This window comes from Porites lutea, chromosome 10, assembly GCF_958299795.1.
Source record: "Porites lutea chromosome 10, jaPorLute2.1, whole genome shotgun sequence".
Taxonomy (NCBI): Eukaryota; Metazoa; Cnidaria; class Anthozoa; order Scleractinia; family Poritidae; genus Porites; species Porites lutea.
In genome coordinates, this window is record NC_133210.1 from 1,403,730 (window position 1) to 1,424,792 (window position 21,063).

General features: G+C 39.5%; 1 protein-coding gene across 1 annotated transcript; it reads left to right on the top strand.

Annotated features, from left to right (window-relative positions):
* Positions 1 to 7,676: 7,676 nt before the first annotated feature.
* LOC140949871 (monocarboxylate transporter 10-like) lies at positions 7,677 to 17,816 on the top strand. Its single transcript, XM_073399013.1, has 4 exons — positions 7,677 to 8,057; positions 13,124 to 13,710; positions 14,446 to 14,815; positions 15,358 to 17,816. The coding sequence occupies exons 1-4, from the start codon at positions 7,862 to 7,864 to the stop codon at positions 15,996 to 15,998; spliced, it is 1,794 nt and encodes a 597-aa protein (XP_073255114.1). The 5' UTR covers positions 7,677 to 7,861; the 3' UTR covers positions 15,999 to 17,816.
* Positions 17,817 to 21,063: the final 3,247 nt, after the last annotated feature.

The window sequence follows — 21,063 nt, forward strand, 5'->3', positions numbered from 1 at the left end:
TGGCTCGAACTGAGGAAGCTCGCGTGATTCTGTGTGAGAGGAAACAAATGAAGTTAAAATGCATCTGCGCGAAAGCTGTAAAAAAGTTTTGCAGTCCTTATTTGGCAATGGGAGAGGTACCTGTTACACTTGGTAAATTCCTAAGCATGCACTAAAATTTGTTTTTTAAATAAAGGTACAGTGATATGGGACATACTAAACCGCCAGAGCAACTTTCCGGGCATTGGTTTACGAATTGCATAGCGTTGTTGCTCGCTAATTCCAACCGCGCACAAAACTCGTTGCGCAGCAATTATGTTGCAACAACTTAATGCAAAAAGCAGGAGTAAAGTTTTTTCTTTCCAAATTCGTAATGGTTCACGGAAAAGCCGCCAGTGTGAAAACAATGGTATCACTCGACAGAAAATATTGGAAGTTCCATTTAGTAAACTACAATAAATATACTGCATAGATATACGGGTAGTTACTCAATGACCTTTGCCTCAATTTACTTTGGTGATTACAATGAGAAGTATAGTCTAAAACATCATTGTAACAGAGCTCAAAGATTTAAGTATCATCAGACGGTAGTATCGTAGCAATAGCAGTAGCAGAAGCAGTAGTAGTAATGTAATATGTACATGTACTAGTGGAACCTTGAACTTTTATATTTGCTTGTACTTTATCTGCACATAAGCCTGCAAACGCATTGTTTAGGTCTTTTGTGGCTGTGACGGCTTCATCGACGGCTACCCGTGCACAGCACTTGTGTCCATGACTTGAACTACGGTAGACCTGTATTGATCAAGTGATATTAAAGTATATTTTCGTATTTTATTGAGTTGTTTGCCCCAAGCTTCCACAGATCTGAAGGAATCAAGTGTGTTTTGGTAATCTTTTATTTAATGGGATACATCTTTCATGTTTTAGTCTCAGTTTTTTTTAATTGATTACTTTATATGATACCCGCCAAGGGTCACGACTGTTTTCCGGTTGTAATAACGTCCTCATTTAAAAGGTATTGCCATTTCTAACGTTCTTACAGATTTTCGAGCAAAAGAGAGACTGCTCGCAGTGTACTTAAAAATAAACGACGAGCTCTGGGGACGAGGAGCCAATCCACTAAAGCAAAGCTCGCGCATGCTCTGGTTAGGCAGACAGTGGCGGACAGCCACGGCAAATTGAGCACCGTTCCGTCCTTTCCGCGCGCTTTCCAGTACGTCTCTTCAACTAAAGTTCCCCTTCTGTGGCTGAATCACTCTGTTATCTAACCGGTGAAGACTAGGTTATTATATTAAGCCCACATCTGTTAAATGATTTTTATTCTCTTGGGTGATTTGCAAATAGGTGTGTGTACTGTGTAATGTCTATGATCTGGTGTAATAGGACTGAATGAAGTCTAATTTCGCCTGTAATCTTATGAGCGATGAAACAAAATCGGACGTACGTAATAAATTATGCGTTGTTGGGGTGAGCTAAAAAGCTTAAGAGCTCAAAGTGTTTGTGAGGTCAGGGCGTTCTTCTCGTGCGTGCAATTTTTAGCATATGTGGAAACGAAAGTCAGCCGGAGGCCTACAAGTAGTCGAAATGCTGGCTACGCCCCTGTCCGTAAGAGTAGTCTCTGCTATATCTGTAAAGTTGTCCCGAAAAAAAGGGTCAACCTTCCAGCCGAGGAGCTTTTTATGTACATTCTCGTCCCCAGAGCCACTAGGCTTAAAAATAAACGGCGACCTCTGTGGACGAGGAGCCAATGACTAAATCTACGCTCGCGCATGCTCTTGTTAGGCAAACAGCCGCGACAAATTGAGCTCCGAAAGTTGGGTTGAGTCCTTTCCGCGCGCTTTCCCGTAGCTAAATCACTCTATTATCTAACCGTTTAATCGAGTGGGCGATCCAAAGTGTTTACAATAGGAGACAATGCCCTTCGAGACGAACCAACTCATGTTTTTCGGGTCAACGCTTCGTTCCCCACGTTTTGTAAGGAAGTGTGGGCAAAATATGGCTCGCCAGGTAGCTAGAGGAGGCGGGCAACTCGAGCTAACCCTTCTACCCATCCTACCCCAGAAAAGTTTTCTTCATTTAAACAGAGCTAGCTTAACTAGAACTAGACATTATAGACTGAACTGCTCTGTTCTAAATCAATTTGCGTGCTAGCTTCATGAGAATAAAAAAAGCGTGTCTCTCGAGCATGTACTTCAGCCAAATACTTAGCAGTCGACGAAAATAAAAGGTATTCGGCAATTTGATCATAGTAACACTTGAAGGTTCACGCTTTCTTACCAACGAGTTCTCTTGATCTAACGATTCAAGTCATGTTCTATATTGGCTTCATACACACACACACACACCTTAAAATGAAGGAGGGTAGTGGAGAGGGTCGTACTTAACAAAAACGAAAATATCATCAATGCTGCTGGGTACTTTCTGAAAATCGCAAAAATTAATTATAGAACTAAACATTATAGACTGAACTGCTCTGTTTTAAATATTATCAATGCTGCTGGGTACTTTCTGAAAATCGCAAAAATTAATTATAGAACTAAACATTATAGACTGAACTGCTCTGTTCTAAATGAATTTACGTGCTTCATGAGAATAAAAAAAACGTGTCTCTCGAGCATGTACTTCAGCCAAATACTTACCAAAATTAATTCCCAGAGAGAAAAACCAATCTGTCCTAATCGCAAAAATTAGTTCCCGCAAAACCAAAAAAATTCGCCAATCCGCACTGAAAAAAAAAATCCCGCAAAAATTTCCTGCCACATGGCATTAGTTCCCGCTTTGGTGTTAGCCTTTTTTAAAAGCCCCAATATTCACTTAAAAATGTTCCAGACTGAACTCTATACATTTCCACACTGAATACTAAGTTGAGAGAATTCGATTTTAAAAGATCAAGACATTTTTTCTTTTGGTAATCATTTTATAAATTCTCATAACCTTTTCTCTGATATTGCATGCAATATTCTGAGAAGAAAACTGATGTTAAGACCTCGTGCGAGTTTTTTTTCATGAAGTCCCGCCAAAAAAAAAGAGAAGAAGGAACGCTTTATAACAGATTAACAAGCGTCTAGTAACTTTTTCCAATTCTCCTGCGTTTAAATTGCACTTTCAGGGTTCCGTGATATTTTTCCAAAAATGTGCTAGTAAATAGTATGATACGTGCGCAAAGATGTGGCTTGAAAAGCAAATCCGGCTTGCGCATGTTCGTTTCCGGAAGTCGTTTTCCCAGTGAAAGTTAAAAGGGTAAAGAGCAGCTAATCTTGTTTGGAAGGGAAAAGGAAAAGGATCAGTGCGAGCCATCACATCAATCAGGAATGCCTCTCACATGATTGGAGTTATTCCTGGCTGGAGGATTAATTCTAGACTACAACAACAAGTCTCTTACTATAATTTCTTTATAGTTACGAGGTTAGCAGGCGTAACGCACACCCCAAGGCCAAGCGCGTTGTTTTCCTAACGTGCCCTACGAGTATAACAACTTACTAGACGGATTTTAAGAGAAAGCGCGGAAAGCAAGCATGTCCTTAAATCCTGAACTTCCTGCGATGATAGTAAAGCTGCAAGTAACTGTTTCTCGGTGTTTCCTGGATGTGGGGACGAAACTCGTCCTTAACCTAGAAACAAATAGAAATGTTTATTTTATATGCAGCAGTACCTGCGAACAGTGAGTTGTTAAATTTGTTCTCTTGCCTCCATGAATCCGAGTCGTGGCTGGGTTACTCTACTCCTCCGCAAAGGCTCCCGCTGGGTATCCCAGTAAAAATAGCAGTAATCGAAAAAAATAGAAAGCGCGCGGGTACGATGGGAAAAGGGAAAAAGCCCTCTTCCACTCTTCTCTCTTTCCTCTTCCCATCATGTCCCGCGCTCTCCTTTTCTTTCTCCCCAGCCTCCCTACAACACGAAGAGGCCTCTGTGGAGGAGAGAGCCCGGGTTATATACCAGAATACACTAGGAAAAAAAACTCCAGAAAAAGGAATCAAATTTTCAGCATCTCTTTCAGTACCCAAAACATAGTAAAAAAAAAAGCAGTTACCGAATTATTCGTTGAGCAAAAAATACCAGGTATCCGATTTAAAGATGTATCGCAAAAACCCAACATTAACTTGGCATTTTTTTCTCTCGTGCCTGCTTTACAGTATTAAGCAAATACGCTTAGAATTATTTTGTGAGAAAACATTTAATTATACGCTTTTTAAATTTAGATATTACTTTTAAAACATTGTTCCTGATAAACTGGCGATGATCTTGAAACATGCTGTTTATATGAAGCAAAAACAACAGAGGATAAAGCGTTATCCTCTCTTGGCAAAGAATAGAGATGATGTTATTTCTCTGATTATTCTAGACTTTATAGGTGACACAATGAATAAACGCTGTTTTACATTATCATAATTTGGTAGGAAGAAAATAGGTCTCCAAGAATTAGCCTTCGCACAGACGCCCCTCACCTCAAAAAAAGAAAAAAAATCGGGGATGGAGGCGTCTGTACACAGGCTACCAAGAACAAATCTCTCGTTATGGTTCAATTAAACATGATAGTTTTACCTGCTATCTACGACTGAACTGACAGGAAATACAATACAATACAATCTTTTTTTTAAAATAACTCTGGAGTTCAGACATAATGAACCTGCAAACCAGGCCAATTGTTTTGCAGTACGACTATGGATTTGGACGATGATCACTACCAGGGACACTGGGATCTTGGATTGGTTGTTCTTTACCAATAGACCTCATATCTTTTAATCTTCAAACGATTCCAGGGGAGCCACACAAGGGAGAGGTTGATGGCTCCTCCTTCCTTAGTTTTCCAGTTGCTCTGGGTCGCGCTTTCATAGTCCATGCCTTCCACGAAGGCGTTCTTGAACCCCTCTTCTCTCGAATTCATTTTTCCAACCAAGGGGTACGTACCTGTGATTAGCCCGGTCCCAAGGCTTTCCCCACTTAGCCTGCGAGCAAGCTCTCTGAGGAGCTCTGTCCGGCCATAGAGAGCTTGCTCGCAGACCAGCCCCCCCCCCCCCATGCCATGCTACTTGACAGCAAAGGGGACGTCCCCAATCCCCCTGCCTTTTCCCCTTCCTCCCTAACCCTACCCTTTTCGACACCTTCTACGCGGGCTAGAGGAAGAGAACATACTAGCCTTAGTACAGATGCCCCCCTTCCCTCAGAAAAAATCGGGAGAGAGACGTCTGTGAGGGGAGGGGGGGGGGGGGCGTCTGTACACAGGCTAAGGACATACGAACTAACGGTAGGAAACCAGAAAGCTTTCCGGGGGAGTACTCCCTGTCTAAATGGTAGCTAATGGTCTTACTACTGAAGTTCATTCAGGTTCTCTAAGGTAAACCAAGCAACACGACTTTTATCTTTCACTGATGTAATCGACGAGAACAAGAACACTTGGGAATATACGAGTTTTTATTATGTAAAGTATATTCCCTTGATGGCTCTGACCAGTAGTAAGGGCCGAGCAGACTGTCGCGCGCTTTTACGACTGACCAAGAGCTTTTCGCGGCAAGTACTCTGTAGCTACTGTTCTGGCGCTCTCGCCAGTCAACTCAGGAGATAAGCAGTCGTCTCAATTCCATATGAATAAGAACGAAGTAGAAATACGCGAATGCATTGGACGAAATTTGTTGTTTGCGCTCTAATCTCTTAGATGATGACATAATTTCTGCCTAATGGCAAGGTCTAGTCTGATAACGGGTTTGGGTTTTAGAGGTCTGGTCTGGTCTGGAGAACCGGCGGCACACCCCGACCAAGAATTCCCAGGAGTACTCCTCCCCATCCGGGCGGAGCTCTTTCCTGATCATCTCTGACTCGTACAGAAGCCGCAATTTCAACTCATCAATTTATCGTTTTTCGCAATTTCAGCATTCTTAAATCGCTGTTTCAATATGCTAGTCGGAATTCTACAATAGCTACATGGCTTAGCCGAGCTCAGCGTGTAGCCTTTATTTCAGATGATAACCATCAAACAGTGCATCACTTGCCGGCAAAAATAGCCTGCGTGGCAAGCGTTTCTAATCGAGTTATTGCGCGAAAGTTAGAGGGGGACGCGACGAACTCCCGCGGAAACGCTTGCTACGCTAGCCTGCGAACAGCAGACACATTTTCGGTCGTCGCATTTTTTTTCGGAGGGAGAGAAGAGACGACCGGAAATGCGTCTACTGTTCGCCTGCTATTGCTACGCAGGCTACGGCAAAAAAAGATCACAGCGATCAACAGTACCTGAGGGCATGAAAGAATTTGCTTGTCAAGGTCAATAACATTCTGTAAGCGATTCAGGTCTATTTCAAGTAACAAATTGTATGAAATCAGAAATGGTTCTCTCTAAATCTGGAGGTGATGGTTTAGAGCGCAGAGGTTGAAAATTGGGCGGCGGCTGATGAGGGGGTAATATAAAAGACTGTCACACAAAGATCACAAGACCAAATCCGCCTTGTCACAGATAAAGAAAGAAAATTACCCAAGCATGGATAGTTGATCGCATATTATTTTTCTTTTGTTTTCCCACAAAAAGTTAAATCAAGCAAGTCACAGGGAAAGTCAGTACCGTGAAGCCTCGGCAGGGCACTTCCACGTTCTTTCCTCCTATCGCCTTTTTTTTTGGAACACAGAACATTCTGTGACCCAAAAATTTGGTGACCGTACCTTCGATTGTTTTCAGTTCGTACCTCTAAACCCGGGCAAATTTCAAGTACTTGAGATCATACAAAGTAAACAAGCTAAAAGCTCTCGATCTTCGGTTCGTGCCAAAAGCAACAAAAATGTAAAAAAAAAGTAGTCGGACACCAAAAAGGCACTGATCTTCGATCCTCTGGGTTTTGACACGACTGAACAAATTCATGGGCTCACCTTAGATTCTCAGTGGGTGAATAAACCCCAGACAAGCTCAATATCGCGAAACAAAAATATAATCTGCTGAAGAAAAAAGTTTTCCTCATTTTATGTCAACATGTGAAAACCAAAAACATCACCTAGCCGATGCGAAGTGTCTTTTTCATTTGTGCGTGCAAAATGCCGGCTTTTCACTGAATAAATTCTGCTTTGGATACTCTGTCATTTAACCCCACTTCACAGATCAATAATCGATCATTCAGCACCTAACGTCACCCTTAAAGCCCGGAAACGTGCTTCTAGATCAAAGTAAAAAAAAAATTGAACGTAATAATACCAAGTTTGAATTCTCGAGAAAAAAAAAAGGCTCAAACATGTCAGAAATAAAGGGTGTATTTTTTCGCTGCACAAAGAACCTCCTTTCTTTCAAATCAGCTAACATCAACGCCGCCCGTGACCAAAGGTCGCTCTGACATCTGCCCACGTGCCGGAAACGAAGGAACGATATCAAGCGGCAAAAAACGCGTTCTAATTTTTTTCTTAACCTCTAGAAGGTCCTGGTGAAGGGTCTTATGAGTTCCTTTGGCAAACTATCGGGCAAGATGGATTGGAAACAACAACTAACTAAATGAAAACATATTTTGTGATGTTAATTTTTACAAGTCACCTGAGAGCTTCGTCACGCGGTGCCAGAAGCATTATATTTTCTTTGTGTTTGTACTGTAAGGAGAAGTCACATGTAATCAGAATTGTGGGTAAATTTTGTGGTAAACATGTGGAATGGGCCAATCAGCGCCAGGAAATGACGGCTTGATAAAACATACGTCACATAACTAAATAAAGAACCCGGCTGAGCAACTAGCAGATTTCAATCAACCAAAAAATTTTCTGTCACTCGACTCCAACCCGGGTCAAGGTTACATGTTCCATCAAGTCCAGGTTTTTCCAAAGCTAGTCACTGCTACACGCTAAGAGAAAACCCCACGAAATAGCTCCAACGTGTGGACGTTATCGAACCCAAACAAAAGACACAAAAATCGCCACAATGCTGTGCTGCAAGAAAAAACCGATGGATAAAAAACCTGAAGCGATCGTTCCTTTTCCCGATGGAGGTTGGGGGTGGTTTGTGTGCATGGCCACATTTACCACGCAGTTTATCGTCTTAGGCACGATGAACAACTTCGGAGTAATTTACGTGGAATTGTTCAAGGAGTTCAAAAACATTGGAAAAGATGAAGCAGGTAACGAAATTTTTTTTTATCTCGCTTCATTAATCATACCGCTTAGGACAAAAACAACATGCAAATGAGTTCTTAAAGCAACCATTATGATTTGCTGCTGTTTTCTTTCGTTGAACATCAATTGATATCATCTTCCTAAATTTCGGAGATTTGAGCACGTTGAGTTGTTTTAAAATCTGCGATTACTGCTTCGAGATAGAGAGTGTTGCAATTTTCGTCCCGTCGTGCTGAAAGGTTTAAATCGCCAACCTCAGCTCCTATATACCGGCTTTCAAAAAGCCAAAGCTTACCTTTCAACCGATCTCAGCTGTTTTTGTCTGTTTTTTTTTTTTCTTTTACTGGAACAAAAACAATAATCGCTTTGCTGTAGTTCGCGGTTTAAAGCGGAAAGCAAACTTCCGAGGCGAACTGTGCGCGTGGATGGCATTATATAATTCTATTTTTTTCTTTGTGCATTGGTTGTGAGAGTGATTGCGCTTGTTTGGGCAACGTTGATTGCCTTAATTCGTTATTTAAGAAAGCTGAAAACTGCATTGCACGAATGCTACCTTATTTCAAAATTTTTCTTGACGCAGGCAACCTTCAAGCAGCTCGGTGAAAATTTTGTTCTTCGATTGATTTCTAGTTCTCACCTCAAGGTCACATGTGACAGGAAATGTCACAAAAAAACCGGTTTTTCTGGCTTTTAAGCCAATAGAAATGTTAGCATTAACTGCACGATTTTTAGGGGTTTTCCATTATCGACTAGCAGCCAGTCCTCCAAGCACACCCCCAGTTTTTGTCCTTATAGTTAAAATATGGACCAAAAATTCCTAGTTTTAATTATCGAAGTTGCTTTCCTACCTCCAAAACGTTCAGTTGTCAGGCTTGTTGTCACAAAACTGTTGTAAACATATCTATTGTGGTGTGTTTGACAGAGTAAATTTGCATTTTAAGGTTTTTATGTCATTACGAGATGAAAAACAATACTGGTATTGTGTGACTGTTTTGAGCAAATAAGATCCCAAATTCGTTCTTTAAGGATATGCTCTTTCTATGACTTACTTGTTTTACCCTGACTACGTACGTGAACATCACATAGAAACTACGGAAAAAAATATCGTTTTTTTTAACTCCGTTGAGTTTCCTATGCATGCAAATTTGGCCGTGTTAGTTTTGTATGCAATTAAATACATCGCATAAAATTTTTATCACATGTCCAGAAAAATAACCCGGTAAATAACTTTTTCGGACAAGACCTTTTTCATCACACAAGGAATATTTACATAGGAACTGGAAATGATCTCATGTTTGAGTACCCCCATAAGCTGCAAAATATCGTGTATCTTTTTAAATCATAGCGATGTCAGCTAAGAAAGGAATATGAGACAAAATTAAACATTCGGGGATTAAACTAAGGGTTTATCTGGATTAACATGAGTTGGATCAAAAAAGATAGTATTTCTATAAATAATATCATTCTGGTAGGTCTGATGCCATCGGACAAAAATTACCAGCAAAAGTAAATGAAGTACCTTTTTCAACCCCACTTTAATTTCCCCACCACAATTTAAAAAATTTGTTCCCTCGGAGTAAAGCTAGCCTGCGTAACAAGAGGATCGAGTTAATGCGCTCTCGCTCCAAGAAGCTCAGCATTTTTTTTTTCGCTCCAAGTTTTCGCGCAAAAGCTGAAACGCAAGCGAATCTCAACAGGAATAGTTTCAGGTTAGACTGTAAATAATGTAACGCGTCTTCTAATACCAGTACTGCTGGTCTCTTTCGCAATTTTCATGACGCAAAATCACTGCTGGAGATGTACACCAGAAATTTTGAGCACGAAAAAAGGAAACCACGCCAGAGATTAAGGATGTATTTGTTACGTTTATTGACTCAGAAGTTATAAAAACAAGCAAAGTTTAACATATCAACGTAGCTGAGCAGAATACTTTCTCATATCGGAAACGCGGATTTCCTCTTTACGTGGAGAAATAAACCATTAATTGCACGAAATACTTTGATCGAATATAATTATTTTAGTTTCCCGGGGATTGAAATCGTTCTAGAAGAAAACATACTAGAAACACCCAGAAAGGATAAATTGAACGGAATTGTCTTTTTGACGCATTAATTCTCTCTTAATACATCCCGTATTGTTCGTTTTTTAATGGTATTAAAAAGCTTACAAACTCGGCTGGCAATACAAACCCATTCTGTCAGAAACAGATCTAAAAAATTTTTGTCTGCCGTGTTAACTCTTCCTCGGTCGACGAAGATCATTTGTAGGCGTGTCACGGTTATATATATTTGCACCATAATCATTGCCCTAAATAGATTCATGTTAACATCTCTTTAATAATCAAAATCAGAAGCTAGCAAACCAATCATTCATATACTTCAACATCTCTCCTAGACGGTGTAAAGCGCCGCTATGAATACCAAACTGTATATTTTTCTGCGTGAAAGACGCGCGGTTAGTGCGCGTGTTTATTTTTCTACGAAGACGTCACGTACAAAGTAAAGTCGCGCTGCTTCAAACTTCATAGCGCAAATTCCATCTCGTTCAGTTCGTCAAATGCTGGCAATTTTTTCTGGAGTTAAATTCTGAAAGAGGGTAACGAAGTTCAGGAAAAGAAAAACAAAGTCGTTGTTTTGTGTTCACGTCCTCCACAAAACGTGAAATTAGGCATTTTCACGTCGTAGTCGTGCAGTGACGGCAAAGTAATGTAAAAAAAAGCGTGATGTACGTGCAGAGCTGTTGTTTTGCCAATCTAAACCTATTCCTGTTTTGCCGTTCTTGCTGACGTCCCCGTAGTCGTTGCTTGAGCTCCCTATCTGCGGTGCTACAACGCGGGCATACGCCAATCGCATTTGAAAAACACGAAGTTATTTCTCTCATAAAACGATTGTTTTTCCTTAAAGTGTAATTAACACTTTTCAGAATACTAAGATTTAGTGAAATTATGCAGTTTATCATGAGTAATGTGGCCAAAAAAATGTCGTGAGGGCTTGTTTGTTTAGAATCTGGTGGTTCACACATGCACAGTGCATCCCAACGATTTGTTGGCATCTATGTGTGGCCCACAAACCAAAAATATTCCGACGACGCGAACGCTTTCGTTTTATTGCTGTCATTGCATTCGGCAAAACAAAAAGCTGTTTACTTCCTATGAAGATAAGAATGCTGTAGGATCCAGCAAACGTGACTCAAGATCTAGACTTGAGTCAACACAGAGCATGTTTTGTTGCAGTCATAACGATCAATCAAACGAATCGTTTTATTTTTACCTTGTCCAAAAAAATATTTGAATGGCCGGTTTTACAAGAAGCTAGAGCTCTCAAGCTTGAACGGATTTAACATTGAAATTCATTGTACTGTATGACCATTTTTATCAGAATACAAGTGCAATTTGTCTGCATACCAATGGATACTTGTCTTATATTTGAGAAGGATTACCTTACATAACGTTTGAGGAGTATTTCTTATCTGTTCATGCAAAGTTTACCTCTTTTTGAAAACCACAGCGTTGTTTTTTGTCTCCTTTATGGTCAAAAAACAGCTTTTCAAGTCCAGTTAAAGTTTAATGCTGCGTTTTAAATACTGTTAAACAACGTCATGGTGTCAACATACCCTAGGTTGGTTTCGTTAGACTCAATCAATTATGTGGTTTCTCAGTGTTGTTTGAAAACAGTTTTGTATACTACTTCTTTATAAACGACTTCCTGTGAGGGAAACCATAAAAAGCGAAGGAGTTTCTTTTGGCCACTGCCCAAATACATCCTGTCAAGTTTTCTTACATCAAGGGCTCTTTCAAATCCAACTTGATAATTCTTTGCCACGATTATTCTTATTCACCACAAATTTTCTTTTTCAGCGGTTTCTAGCCATTCATTAGCTTAGCTTTCTCAACTGGGGAGTAGACGAAATCTTAGGAACGCAAAAATGTCATGAAACGTTTAAAGGAAATCTGTAAATTCACTGACACGTATTAATTCCAGTCCTCTCAATTTTTTTCAACCTTCATCGTCAAAGAGGTCATTACACATGGGCTAAGTCGGGATATGATTATCAAACATTTATCGCTAAAACCCTTTTGGTACATTTAGAAAAAAGTTAGTGATATCTTTGAGACCACCAGTGAGGCCGGGCCAAACGGATATTTAGGTAAAATGATATAGGAATACAAAATAAGCAGAGGAAATAATCTCCAAGAAAGGTGATACTATGCTTAGAAATTTGGGGAAAAAATTAGATAAGGTTCATGGGTCAAATTCAATGAAAAAGTGTGACTGTAGTCATGGGAAGTTGTAATTGTAGTCATGGGAGGTTGTAATTGTAGTCATGGGAAGTTGTAATAACAATATTGTCTCCTCAAGATAGTACCTAGGGGTCATTTATTTAATAAAACTTTTACAAGTGTAGCTATTGTTTTCAGACTCCAAAACATTGGCTACACTTGGAAAAGTTTTATCAAATTGACCCCAGATATGCAGGTCTTAACACCTCTTAAGGGATCTTTTTTTTTAACAATTAAATATTTTGAAGTTCATTTCTTCAATTTTAGGATGATTTTGTACATTGCAAAGATGACTCAGATATTATTTCAGAGCTCCTTAGAATTGATAATCACCTCTCCATGGCAACTTACTCCGTTGGAGTAAAAAATTTATTGAAAATAAGCTAAAAATATTTGTCCTAATGATAACATATGGCCCATGAAGATGCTTAGAAGTGAATACACATATTGTTTTAAACTGAGGTGTTTAGTAGTCGCTGGTCAACCATACTGGTGAGCAGTTGGTGCATGATACCACCTTCATAGGGTTACACGGAGTACCCACTACTGACCATTTGGAGAGTGGGCTCTGTTTGGTTTTTGACATAACTGGGATACGGACAACATTTCCCCCTTACTTTACTGCTGGGCACTGAGGCTGTCCACGTAAAAATCCTCATAAGAACATTGGTGAATAGATGTATTTCTGGCTGTCCAGAGCTGGAAACACATCTTTGTTCGCAAACTACTTGGAGTCAAGCCATGTCATGAAGTTCAGCTTGTATGTGACTAACCTGTGTTGTTCCTTCCCAGCTGTGGTGGGATCCCTGACGTATGGCCTGATGTTCTTACTTGGACCCTTGGCAACAAGCTTGTGCCAAAAGCTGGGCTGCCGTGGGACAACAATGATTGGCTGTATCATCGCAGCAAGTGGCTGCCTTCTTGGGTCCATCTCACCCAACATATATGTTATGGACTTGACATATGGTTTTCTATTTGGCGTTGGAGCAAGCATGTGCTATTTTCCATCAGTCGTCATCCTGGGACAATACTTCTCAAAGCGTCTTTCCTTAGCCAATGGGATCACTTCCTCTGGAAGCGGAGTAGGTTCCCTGTGCATGGGACCTGTATTACAGAAGTTAATAAAACACTTTGGTATGAGGAACACAATGAGAATCTCTGCAGGCATGTTAGCCTGTGTTGTTCTCTGTGCTGTTGTGTATAGACCTATAAACACAGGATTCCTTAATGTAAAGAAAGAACCCACGGAAAGAGAGAAAAAATCAAGGTTTGCTATCCTGAAGAGTTTCAAAGAACTGTTCAAAAACAAAGCGTACATCCTTTGGTGTTTTGCGCTTGCAGTTTGGATGCTTGGTTATTTTGTACCATTTGTACATCTGGTAAGTTGATTACCTTAAACCCCAGTAAGTACTGTACAACCGTATTTTATCCACAGACTCAAACAAGGAAACTAGCCTGTTAATCACGATAAACATCACCAAAAAAGAGTTCAGCTTGTGAAAGCTTTCATTTCCAGGATGGAAGAATAATTTCTGCAGGTTTCTTGGGCTGATTTGTAAATCATCAAATATTACAAACTTTCTTTGTCTAAAACAGAATACTGTTGAACCTCTATGTGCATCCACCTCCCATAAGTGATCAGTCATCCAAAAAATATTTCCCTATTCAAAGCCTTATTATAGTTGAAACCTCCAGAAAATGACCACCTTCTCTTAAGCAACAGCAGCCCCTTTTTAGGACAATGGTTTAAGAATTTTCCATTGTTTTTAATAACTGCTTCCAATCGACCACCTGATACAATGGTCTGATCTCTGTATCCACTGTAAGTGCTACACTACTCAGAGTATTAAAAGCAGCATGGATCCACCTATATTGTGACTTAGAAATTGGATGCAATACATTCACTCCAACCAGTAGATGTGTCTGCACTTCTCTTCATTAAACACCTTCTGCAGTTTAACTCTCATAAGTGACTACTTCCTTTAAGCGGCAACTGACTTTTTGTATTTGGGTGGGACTTGCTTGTGGAAGGTTCAACCGTAGCATTCTACTCAGACTTAATAATGTATATCGTAGCAAAAAGATTAAAATTTTGTTTCTCTGACTTCCTTAAGGTAAGCCTTGCCATTGAAGAAGGCATCGAACCATTCAAGGCCACACTACTCATAGGTATCATGTCCATTGCATCCACCCTTGGACGTCTCCTCTTCGGCCGAATAGCTGATCACCCCAGAGTAAACAGGCTGTATCTTTATCAGATCTCTTTCTTAATGATTGGCATCAGTAACACCTTGTGTCCTGTTTTAACCTCATACCCTGGTCTTATATGCTATGCCACCGCATTTGGCTTCTTTGAGGGGTGCTATGTGCTTTTGGCTCCTGTCCTGACCGGTGATATTGTTGGACGAGACAAGATGGCTCATGGAGTTGGTGTTTTGTTCGCTCTAAAATCGTTGCCTCTAACTGTGGGACCAATACTTGCTGGTAAGTGGGGAAAAATGGAGACAGCAATGGTTAAATACGTTATTGACTGACCAAAACATGATGCCTTCTCAATGAAGGTTTAACTGCACATATCACTCTCAAGATATCATCTCGCAGTTTTCTATGACGTTGCATGACACTGGACACTGCAAAACACATGAAAAAGGGCTACAAAAATATATATACTCTAAATAGCCCAAGGCTGTGTTCTAAAGAAAATTAAAGGGAGCCCAGTGCTCATAAACTGTGGAACCTTGGTTGCCTCGCATATGAGCATGATTTGTATGGAAAAACTTTGATTTTCTAGCCACCCAAGAACAAACGTTGGGAACCAGGAGCCACTGGGCTCTGCTAGAACACAGCCCTGATAGAGTAGCCTGGATTTCGGACATTCCATACTCCTCTAAGGGACCTTCCTGAGAACAGTATGCGACTTGAAGGAATGTCTGAAATTCAGGCTATAAATAGGGTTTCTTGCAGCAATTCTTATTTTTTATAGATAGATGTAGCTGGCTCTGATATATTTTTTTTCTCCTTTGTAGGACTTATCTACAGATATACCATGTCCTATCAAGTGGCATTCTACATCTCTGGAGCAGTCCCCACAGCTGCTGCTTGTTTGATGTTTGGAATCCCATTTCTCATGCCAGATAGACAAGAGGACAAAAAGTGCAGAGTTGTGCTTGCAGAGGAAAGTGGATTTGACAAAAAGCCAACATACTTTGATGAAAAATTGGCCTTTGCTGAAATGGAAAAACAAGGAAATAGTGGTTATTACCCTGGGGTTCCAGATGTTATTATCGAGGAACCAGAAGATGATCCCGGCAGACCAGTGTCATTTTACAGCATGGAAAGCAATGGTCATCTCTCAACTCTCAGTATCAACAATAACAGAAACACTCTCGGTGTCAGCACAAATAGTATTTCAACGGTGCGAGAGACATGTCTGGTGTCAGTGGACACCATAAATGTAAGAAGAAGTCGGATACTTCAACTGAAGGGAGAGCTAAGCAGTTCTGTGTTTTCATTGGTGAGAAGATACATGGACATGCCAAAAGAGGTTGCTGCTAGTGAATGTGGTAGCATAGCCTGCATTCCCCAGCATATTGCTCATGAGCCTCAACAACCTCCTCCACTCTCTCAAGAGAAAGTTGTTGTTGTTGGTAAAGAGACAGTTGTGTAAAACATCATCAGGCATACATGTAACACAAGGCAGTCATGTACCAGTAAAGATTAACTCAAGTCTGTCCTTTGACATCTGCACCGTGCCTAGTAAAGAGGCTTTCTACTATTCAAGAATGAATAGTAAAAGGTGTTTTTACAACCTACAGTTAAATTTCACAACAAAACAGGAAAAAATTCCACAATTTCAGTCATTAGCTAAGAACAGGCTTCATAAAACTGAAACAAACATATAATGCCACAGAAAATCTACATCACAAAACTAAAAACAAACACAATTCACTTTGCTAACAACAAGAAGAAAAGAAAACCCAATGATTTCATTCCCATGGAAACAGTGAAGTTGATTTTAGAGTGAAAGATTTTAAAGTACTTGATAGTCAAAAAAATTACGTTTTTATAGGATAGAAAAATATGAAGATATGACTTGATGAATTGCAACCATGTTCCTACTACACTGTGGTTGACAATTTATTATAGTAAACTGAAAACTGGCCCTCAGCATTTTTGTAAGGGCGAGCAAGTTTTGTTTCCCAATGGAATGGGCAAATAGACAATCAAATAGACCAATAAATATATAGTTGTGATCTGCAACATAATGTACACTGTGTTTGTAATGGAATGATGTCTTGTGTGGTACACACTCTTTTGCAGCTGCCTTACACAGTGTTGCAGCCACAAGATGTTGTTGGTAATTTCACTTACATCTGTTTTGGCAATTGATTACAAAAGCACATGCAGAAAAGAGTTTCATTTTAAACCAAAAGGGTTATTCAGAAAAAAATATCCAAACATACAAGTTTCATTAAAAGTGAGCATTTTTCCAGGTTAAATCATGTGATATTAAACACCTGTAGTTGAGTAGAGAAGATATCTTTCAAATTAATGATAACAGCTAAATAACGACAAAAAAGTGCATGATTTTCAAGCCAAACATTTGACATTTTCCTAATATTATTATTTAATTCAACATAGATTAGAAGAAGAAAAAACTAAAAACCAAAATTATTATATTTGATTCAAAGGGATCAAACACTATCATTTGGAATGTTAAGTGTAAGTTCCTTTCAAAGGCATCGTTTCAGTGTCGACTCAATTTGAAACAAAACTGCAAAGGTTGTAAGACCTTTAGAAATAACAGTATTTATGGTGACCGGTTGGTTTAACTATTTTAAAATTATTTGTAACAACATATCAATAATATATAATATCTTTAAAAATACTTAGAGTGGGTAGTTATGGACTGTAGACTGCCAGGGTTTTTACTTTTTATGTAATTTATGAGTGATTTTTTAGACAAGTATTCAACTGAGGGTTGATTTTTATATTTGTAGGGGTAAGTTTTTGTTGTTGTTTTCGTTGTTTTTAAGGATCAGTGGCATGTACTCAGATACCAACTTAGAAAAAAAACTTTTGTTTTGATTTGTTACCTATTTCACAAGAAGAAAACAGGCTTACTATTTTAAAGCGACAAAATTTTACTAGTTCTTCAATAACAAGTCAACAAGATGAGCATAATGCCATTTTCTATCCAACTAACAATAGCTTCAGAGTACACATTTCTATTGCTGTTATAGCTATTTTCTAAGAGTAAGTTGTAAGTGTCTATTTTGTGTCAATAATCATTGTTATAAAATGTATTGTTATCATTGTTTAGCAGGAGTTGATTCTGCATAATAGAAAGCCCAGTCCTTTTTAAATTCACGAGTGTTTAGTGCAGCAAATTTGTTAGAACTCATTTGTACACTCAACTCATTTTAGAGTTGGTTAAAATACTGACAAAAAAAGAAAATAAACAACTTGTTTTAGAGTTGAAAAATGTCCATGCATGATTTCTGGCTTTGCAATACACAGCAGGGAGGCAGGGGCTTACAAATATTGTATTCACCATAATAAACCTTGTTTGTCCCCCAAAATTGTGCATAAGCACTGTCTTTTATTTCTCTTGGGACCACTGTAATACCCAGGAAAAAAAACAAGGGTTACGCAAAGTTTCAGGGGGCAAACAAGAGGTGCTATGGGAAATAAGCTGGAGCAAATAGCGAATGAATACTTACTAGGGTCAGTAAATGTCTTTTAACAAATTTTACGAGCATGATACAACAAACAGTTGATGAGTCATTTGCAGTGGAGAGAGGTGTTCAGAGTAGTATTTTTCCTGCTTCGCAGACACTATACTATACACTCTGTAAAGACCGTACCAATGGTTTAGACGATGCGTGGACTAGCGGCAACGCGGGCCAACAAGAGAGGTGGTCCTTTAAACCGATACCAATATGCAGTCTGTACTTTCAAGACATACGAAGTTGTTTCAAAAGATATACTGACAATAGGATCTACGTACCTTTAATTTTTACTTTTGTACCTTTGCTACGCCCAAGACAACTTTGAGAAAGTTAGATTCACAGGTCACTACAAAAGCATCACAATATTGCAGCCAAATATGAATAATGTCCTCACTATCTGAGTGTTTAAAAGGAAAAAAAACAATTAGCTACACCAGTTGAAACGGTTCCGTACGCCCCGTTTTGCAGTTGGAGAGCGGTCGCGCGGTCGCCAAGCTGCCTGTGACGGCCTGACTCGTCCCAGGCCTCTGGAGCTATGGCTGTCTCTCTTCGGTTGCCACTGCCGCAGGTTCTGTAAATACCTGGGCGCAAAACAGATCTTTAATACTTAAGATGACGTCATGCCATTTTCCTAATTATTTCATTTTTTAGCACAATTAGAATATGTGACGCAAGTATTTTATCCACAAGTGACTTGTGCTGCTTGGAGAGCGCGTTATAATGAATGATTTGAGTTCCTGGTAATTTCCTGAACCTTTGCACTAAAAGGTATGTTTTTTTTGGTGTGTCATGTCTTTGATCAGAATGTCCCTTAGATTTAAATTTATTATTTCTCAATTAGTAGCTTTTGGAAGAATTTCCTTACCAGTAATACTGGGAATATATTTTTTATCACATTGTGACGTAGTTACAACATAATGAGTTTGAAAAGTTAATTGCTGTTCGAATGCAAAGTTTTGATCGATTATATTTGCTAGGCATGTGTTCTGTTTCGAGTTGTCCCATGCCTTTCACTACCTGTTTCATTTTAATTGTTTTAACGTCGCCTCCTGTATTACTTACCACGCTTTCCCATCTGTTACGTTTTCTTTCGTTATCTCAATCCGTCCCATTAGTTCATGTTTATCCCAGTGTCATCCGGTTCATGTCTTCCCTCTTTTATATTCTAAAGTTTCTCGGACCAAACCTCGAAAATTTGGTTTCGTCCACCAAGTTGATCAAGTCAGTTTGCCATTAGTCTACGTAGCAGGCGCCGGCTTTATTAAGGGTGAAAGGAGAAATATCGAGGACACGCGCGCTCTATATAAAAAAAAAAATACCAAAAAAACCTCACCGTCGCCTGCCACACAGGAGTTTGCCACCGTAAACATTGAAGATGGAAAGGAAGAGGATTTAGGGGCTCACCTCTTACTCCCCTTTTTACTTTTAGCGTTAACGCTCAAAATGTCGTCTTTTTAATCTTTTCACAGTGATAATTGACCTAGGGACGGACGAATTAGAAAACTTATTGAAGGGGGGGGGGGGGGGGGCGAAGTACAAAAAAAATATTCTCGCAAGGGAAAATTAAATGAAAAAAATTCATGGACGCCAACTTTAACCCTAAAAAGTATTCATGGTATGGCCTAAAAAAATTCATACAAGGAATTTGATGACGAGAAAAAATTCCTACGGCTCGAAAATTCCCCACCCCCCCCCCTAACTTTTCGAATGGTCCGTCCTTTAATCAATTCAGTTGATAATACAAACTATTTGTGATTCGCCTCCACTCGGACGCAACACAACATTTTCGTTAGAAAATAAAAACGGTATCAATTTTCTCTCGACAATATCAAAACATCATAAAAAAAGGTTATGAGAATTACCTAAGGTAATATGTTTCGATCTGTTATCAAATTCTCTCAACTAATTCTTTAAGGAAATCAGTCTGTGGAGAATTTGTATGCGGAGACTGGAGAGTAGGGCTTAAAGAGTTAAAGCCCGCTGGTTCCACTGGTCGTAATGGACGGTGAGGATAATGATGGCGTGGTGACGATGACGATGATTATGTTGTTGTTGATGATGATGTTGATGATGATGGTGATGATGATGATAATGATGATATTTATGATATGATATTTATGATTATGTTTTGATTCGTTGGATTGTCTTTGCCTGTTACTAATTACTCAGTAATACGTGATAAGTCGTTAGCCAAAATTTATCGACAGATTCATTGGTTTACTTTTCCTTGCAGGATGAAACCGCCTTCCTGAGCAATAAATGAATCATTTAAGGCTTCAGACGAGCGGCTTTCATCTTGGACTTTCACAGTTCGACTCATCGAGCTCTCCCTTGCTTGTTTTACACTGAGCTTGAGCAGCTACTCCCAAGGGAATGCCAGAGAACAATGAGAGGAACAAAGAGAAGACGTTCCTCAGACAAGAGAATGTGTGCGCTTGCGCCGGTGCGAACACGGAATATCAGCTGCCACTTTTCAAATCCGACACATCATCCGCAGAAGGGATCAGTTTAGGAGCTATGGTAAAAGCTACGTCAAACGATGTAGGGAAGGATGTTTCAAATAGTGAACTACTGGTTAATTCCTCTAATACACAGCAGACTGCGAAGAATAAAAATAACATAACGCGTGATTGGTCAGATCTACATAAAAAAGACCCCTGCTTTGGTCAGAAAATTTCTATCGTACAGATTACGGAAGAAGAGGATCCAGATCTTGATATCGTGTGTGTAAGGAAAACGACCTTGAAAGGAGGCGAGGAAAGGTGGAAAAATATAAACTGTAAAGATTTTGAGGAAGGACCAAACGCTGAAAATTTTTCCGGAACGGACGTTGACAATGAAACCCATTTTGAGCGTGGTTCCCCAAAGCAAAACGTTTTCCTTGAGTTTGAAAATCAGAAGATGGTGATTACAGAACAACAGGTTACACAGAATGAGATTGAAACTCTCAAATTGACAAACTCGGCGTTGAATTTAGACAATGAAGTTAATACAGAGGAG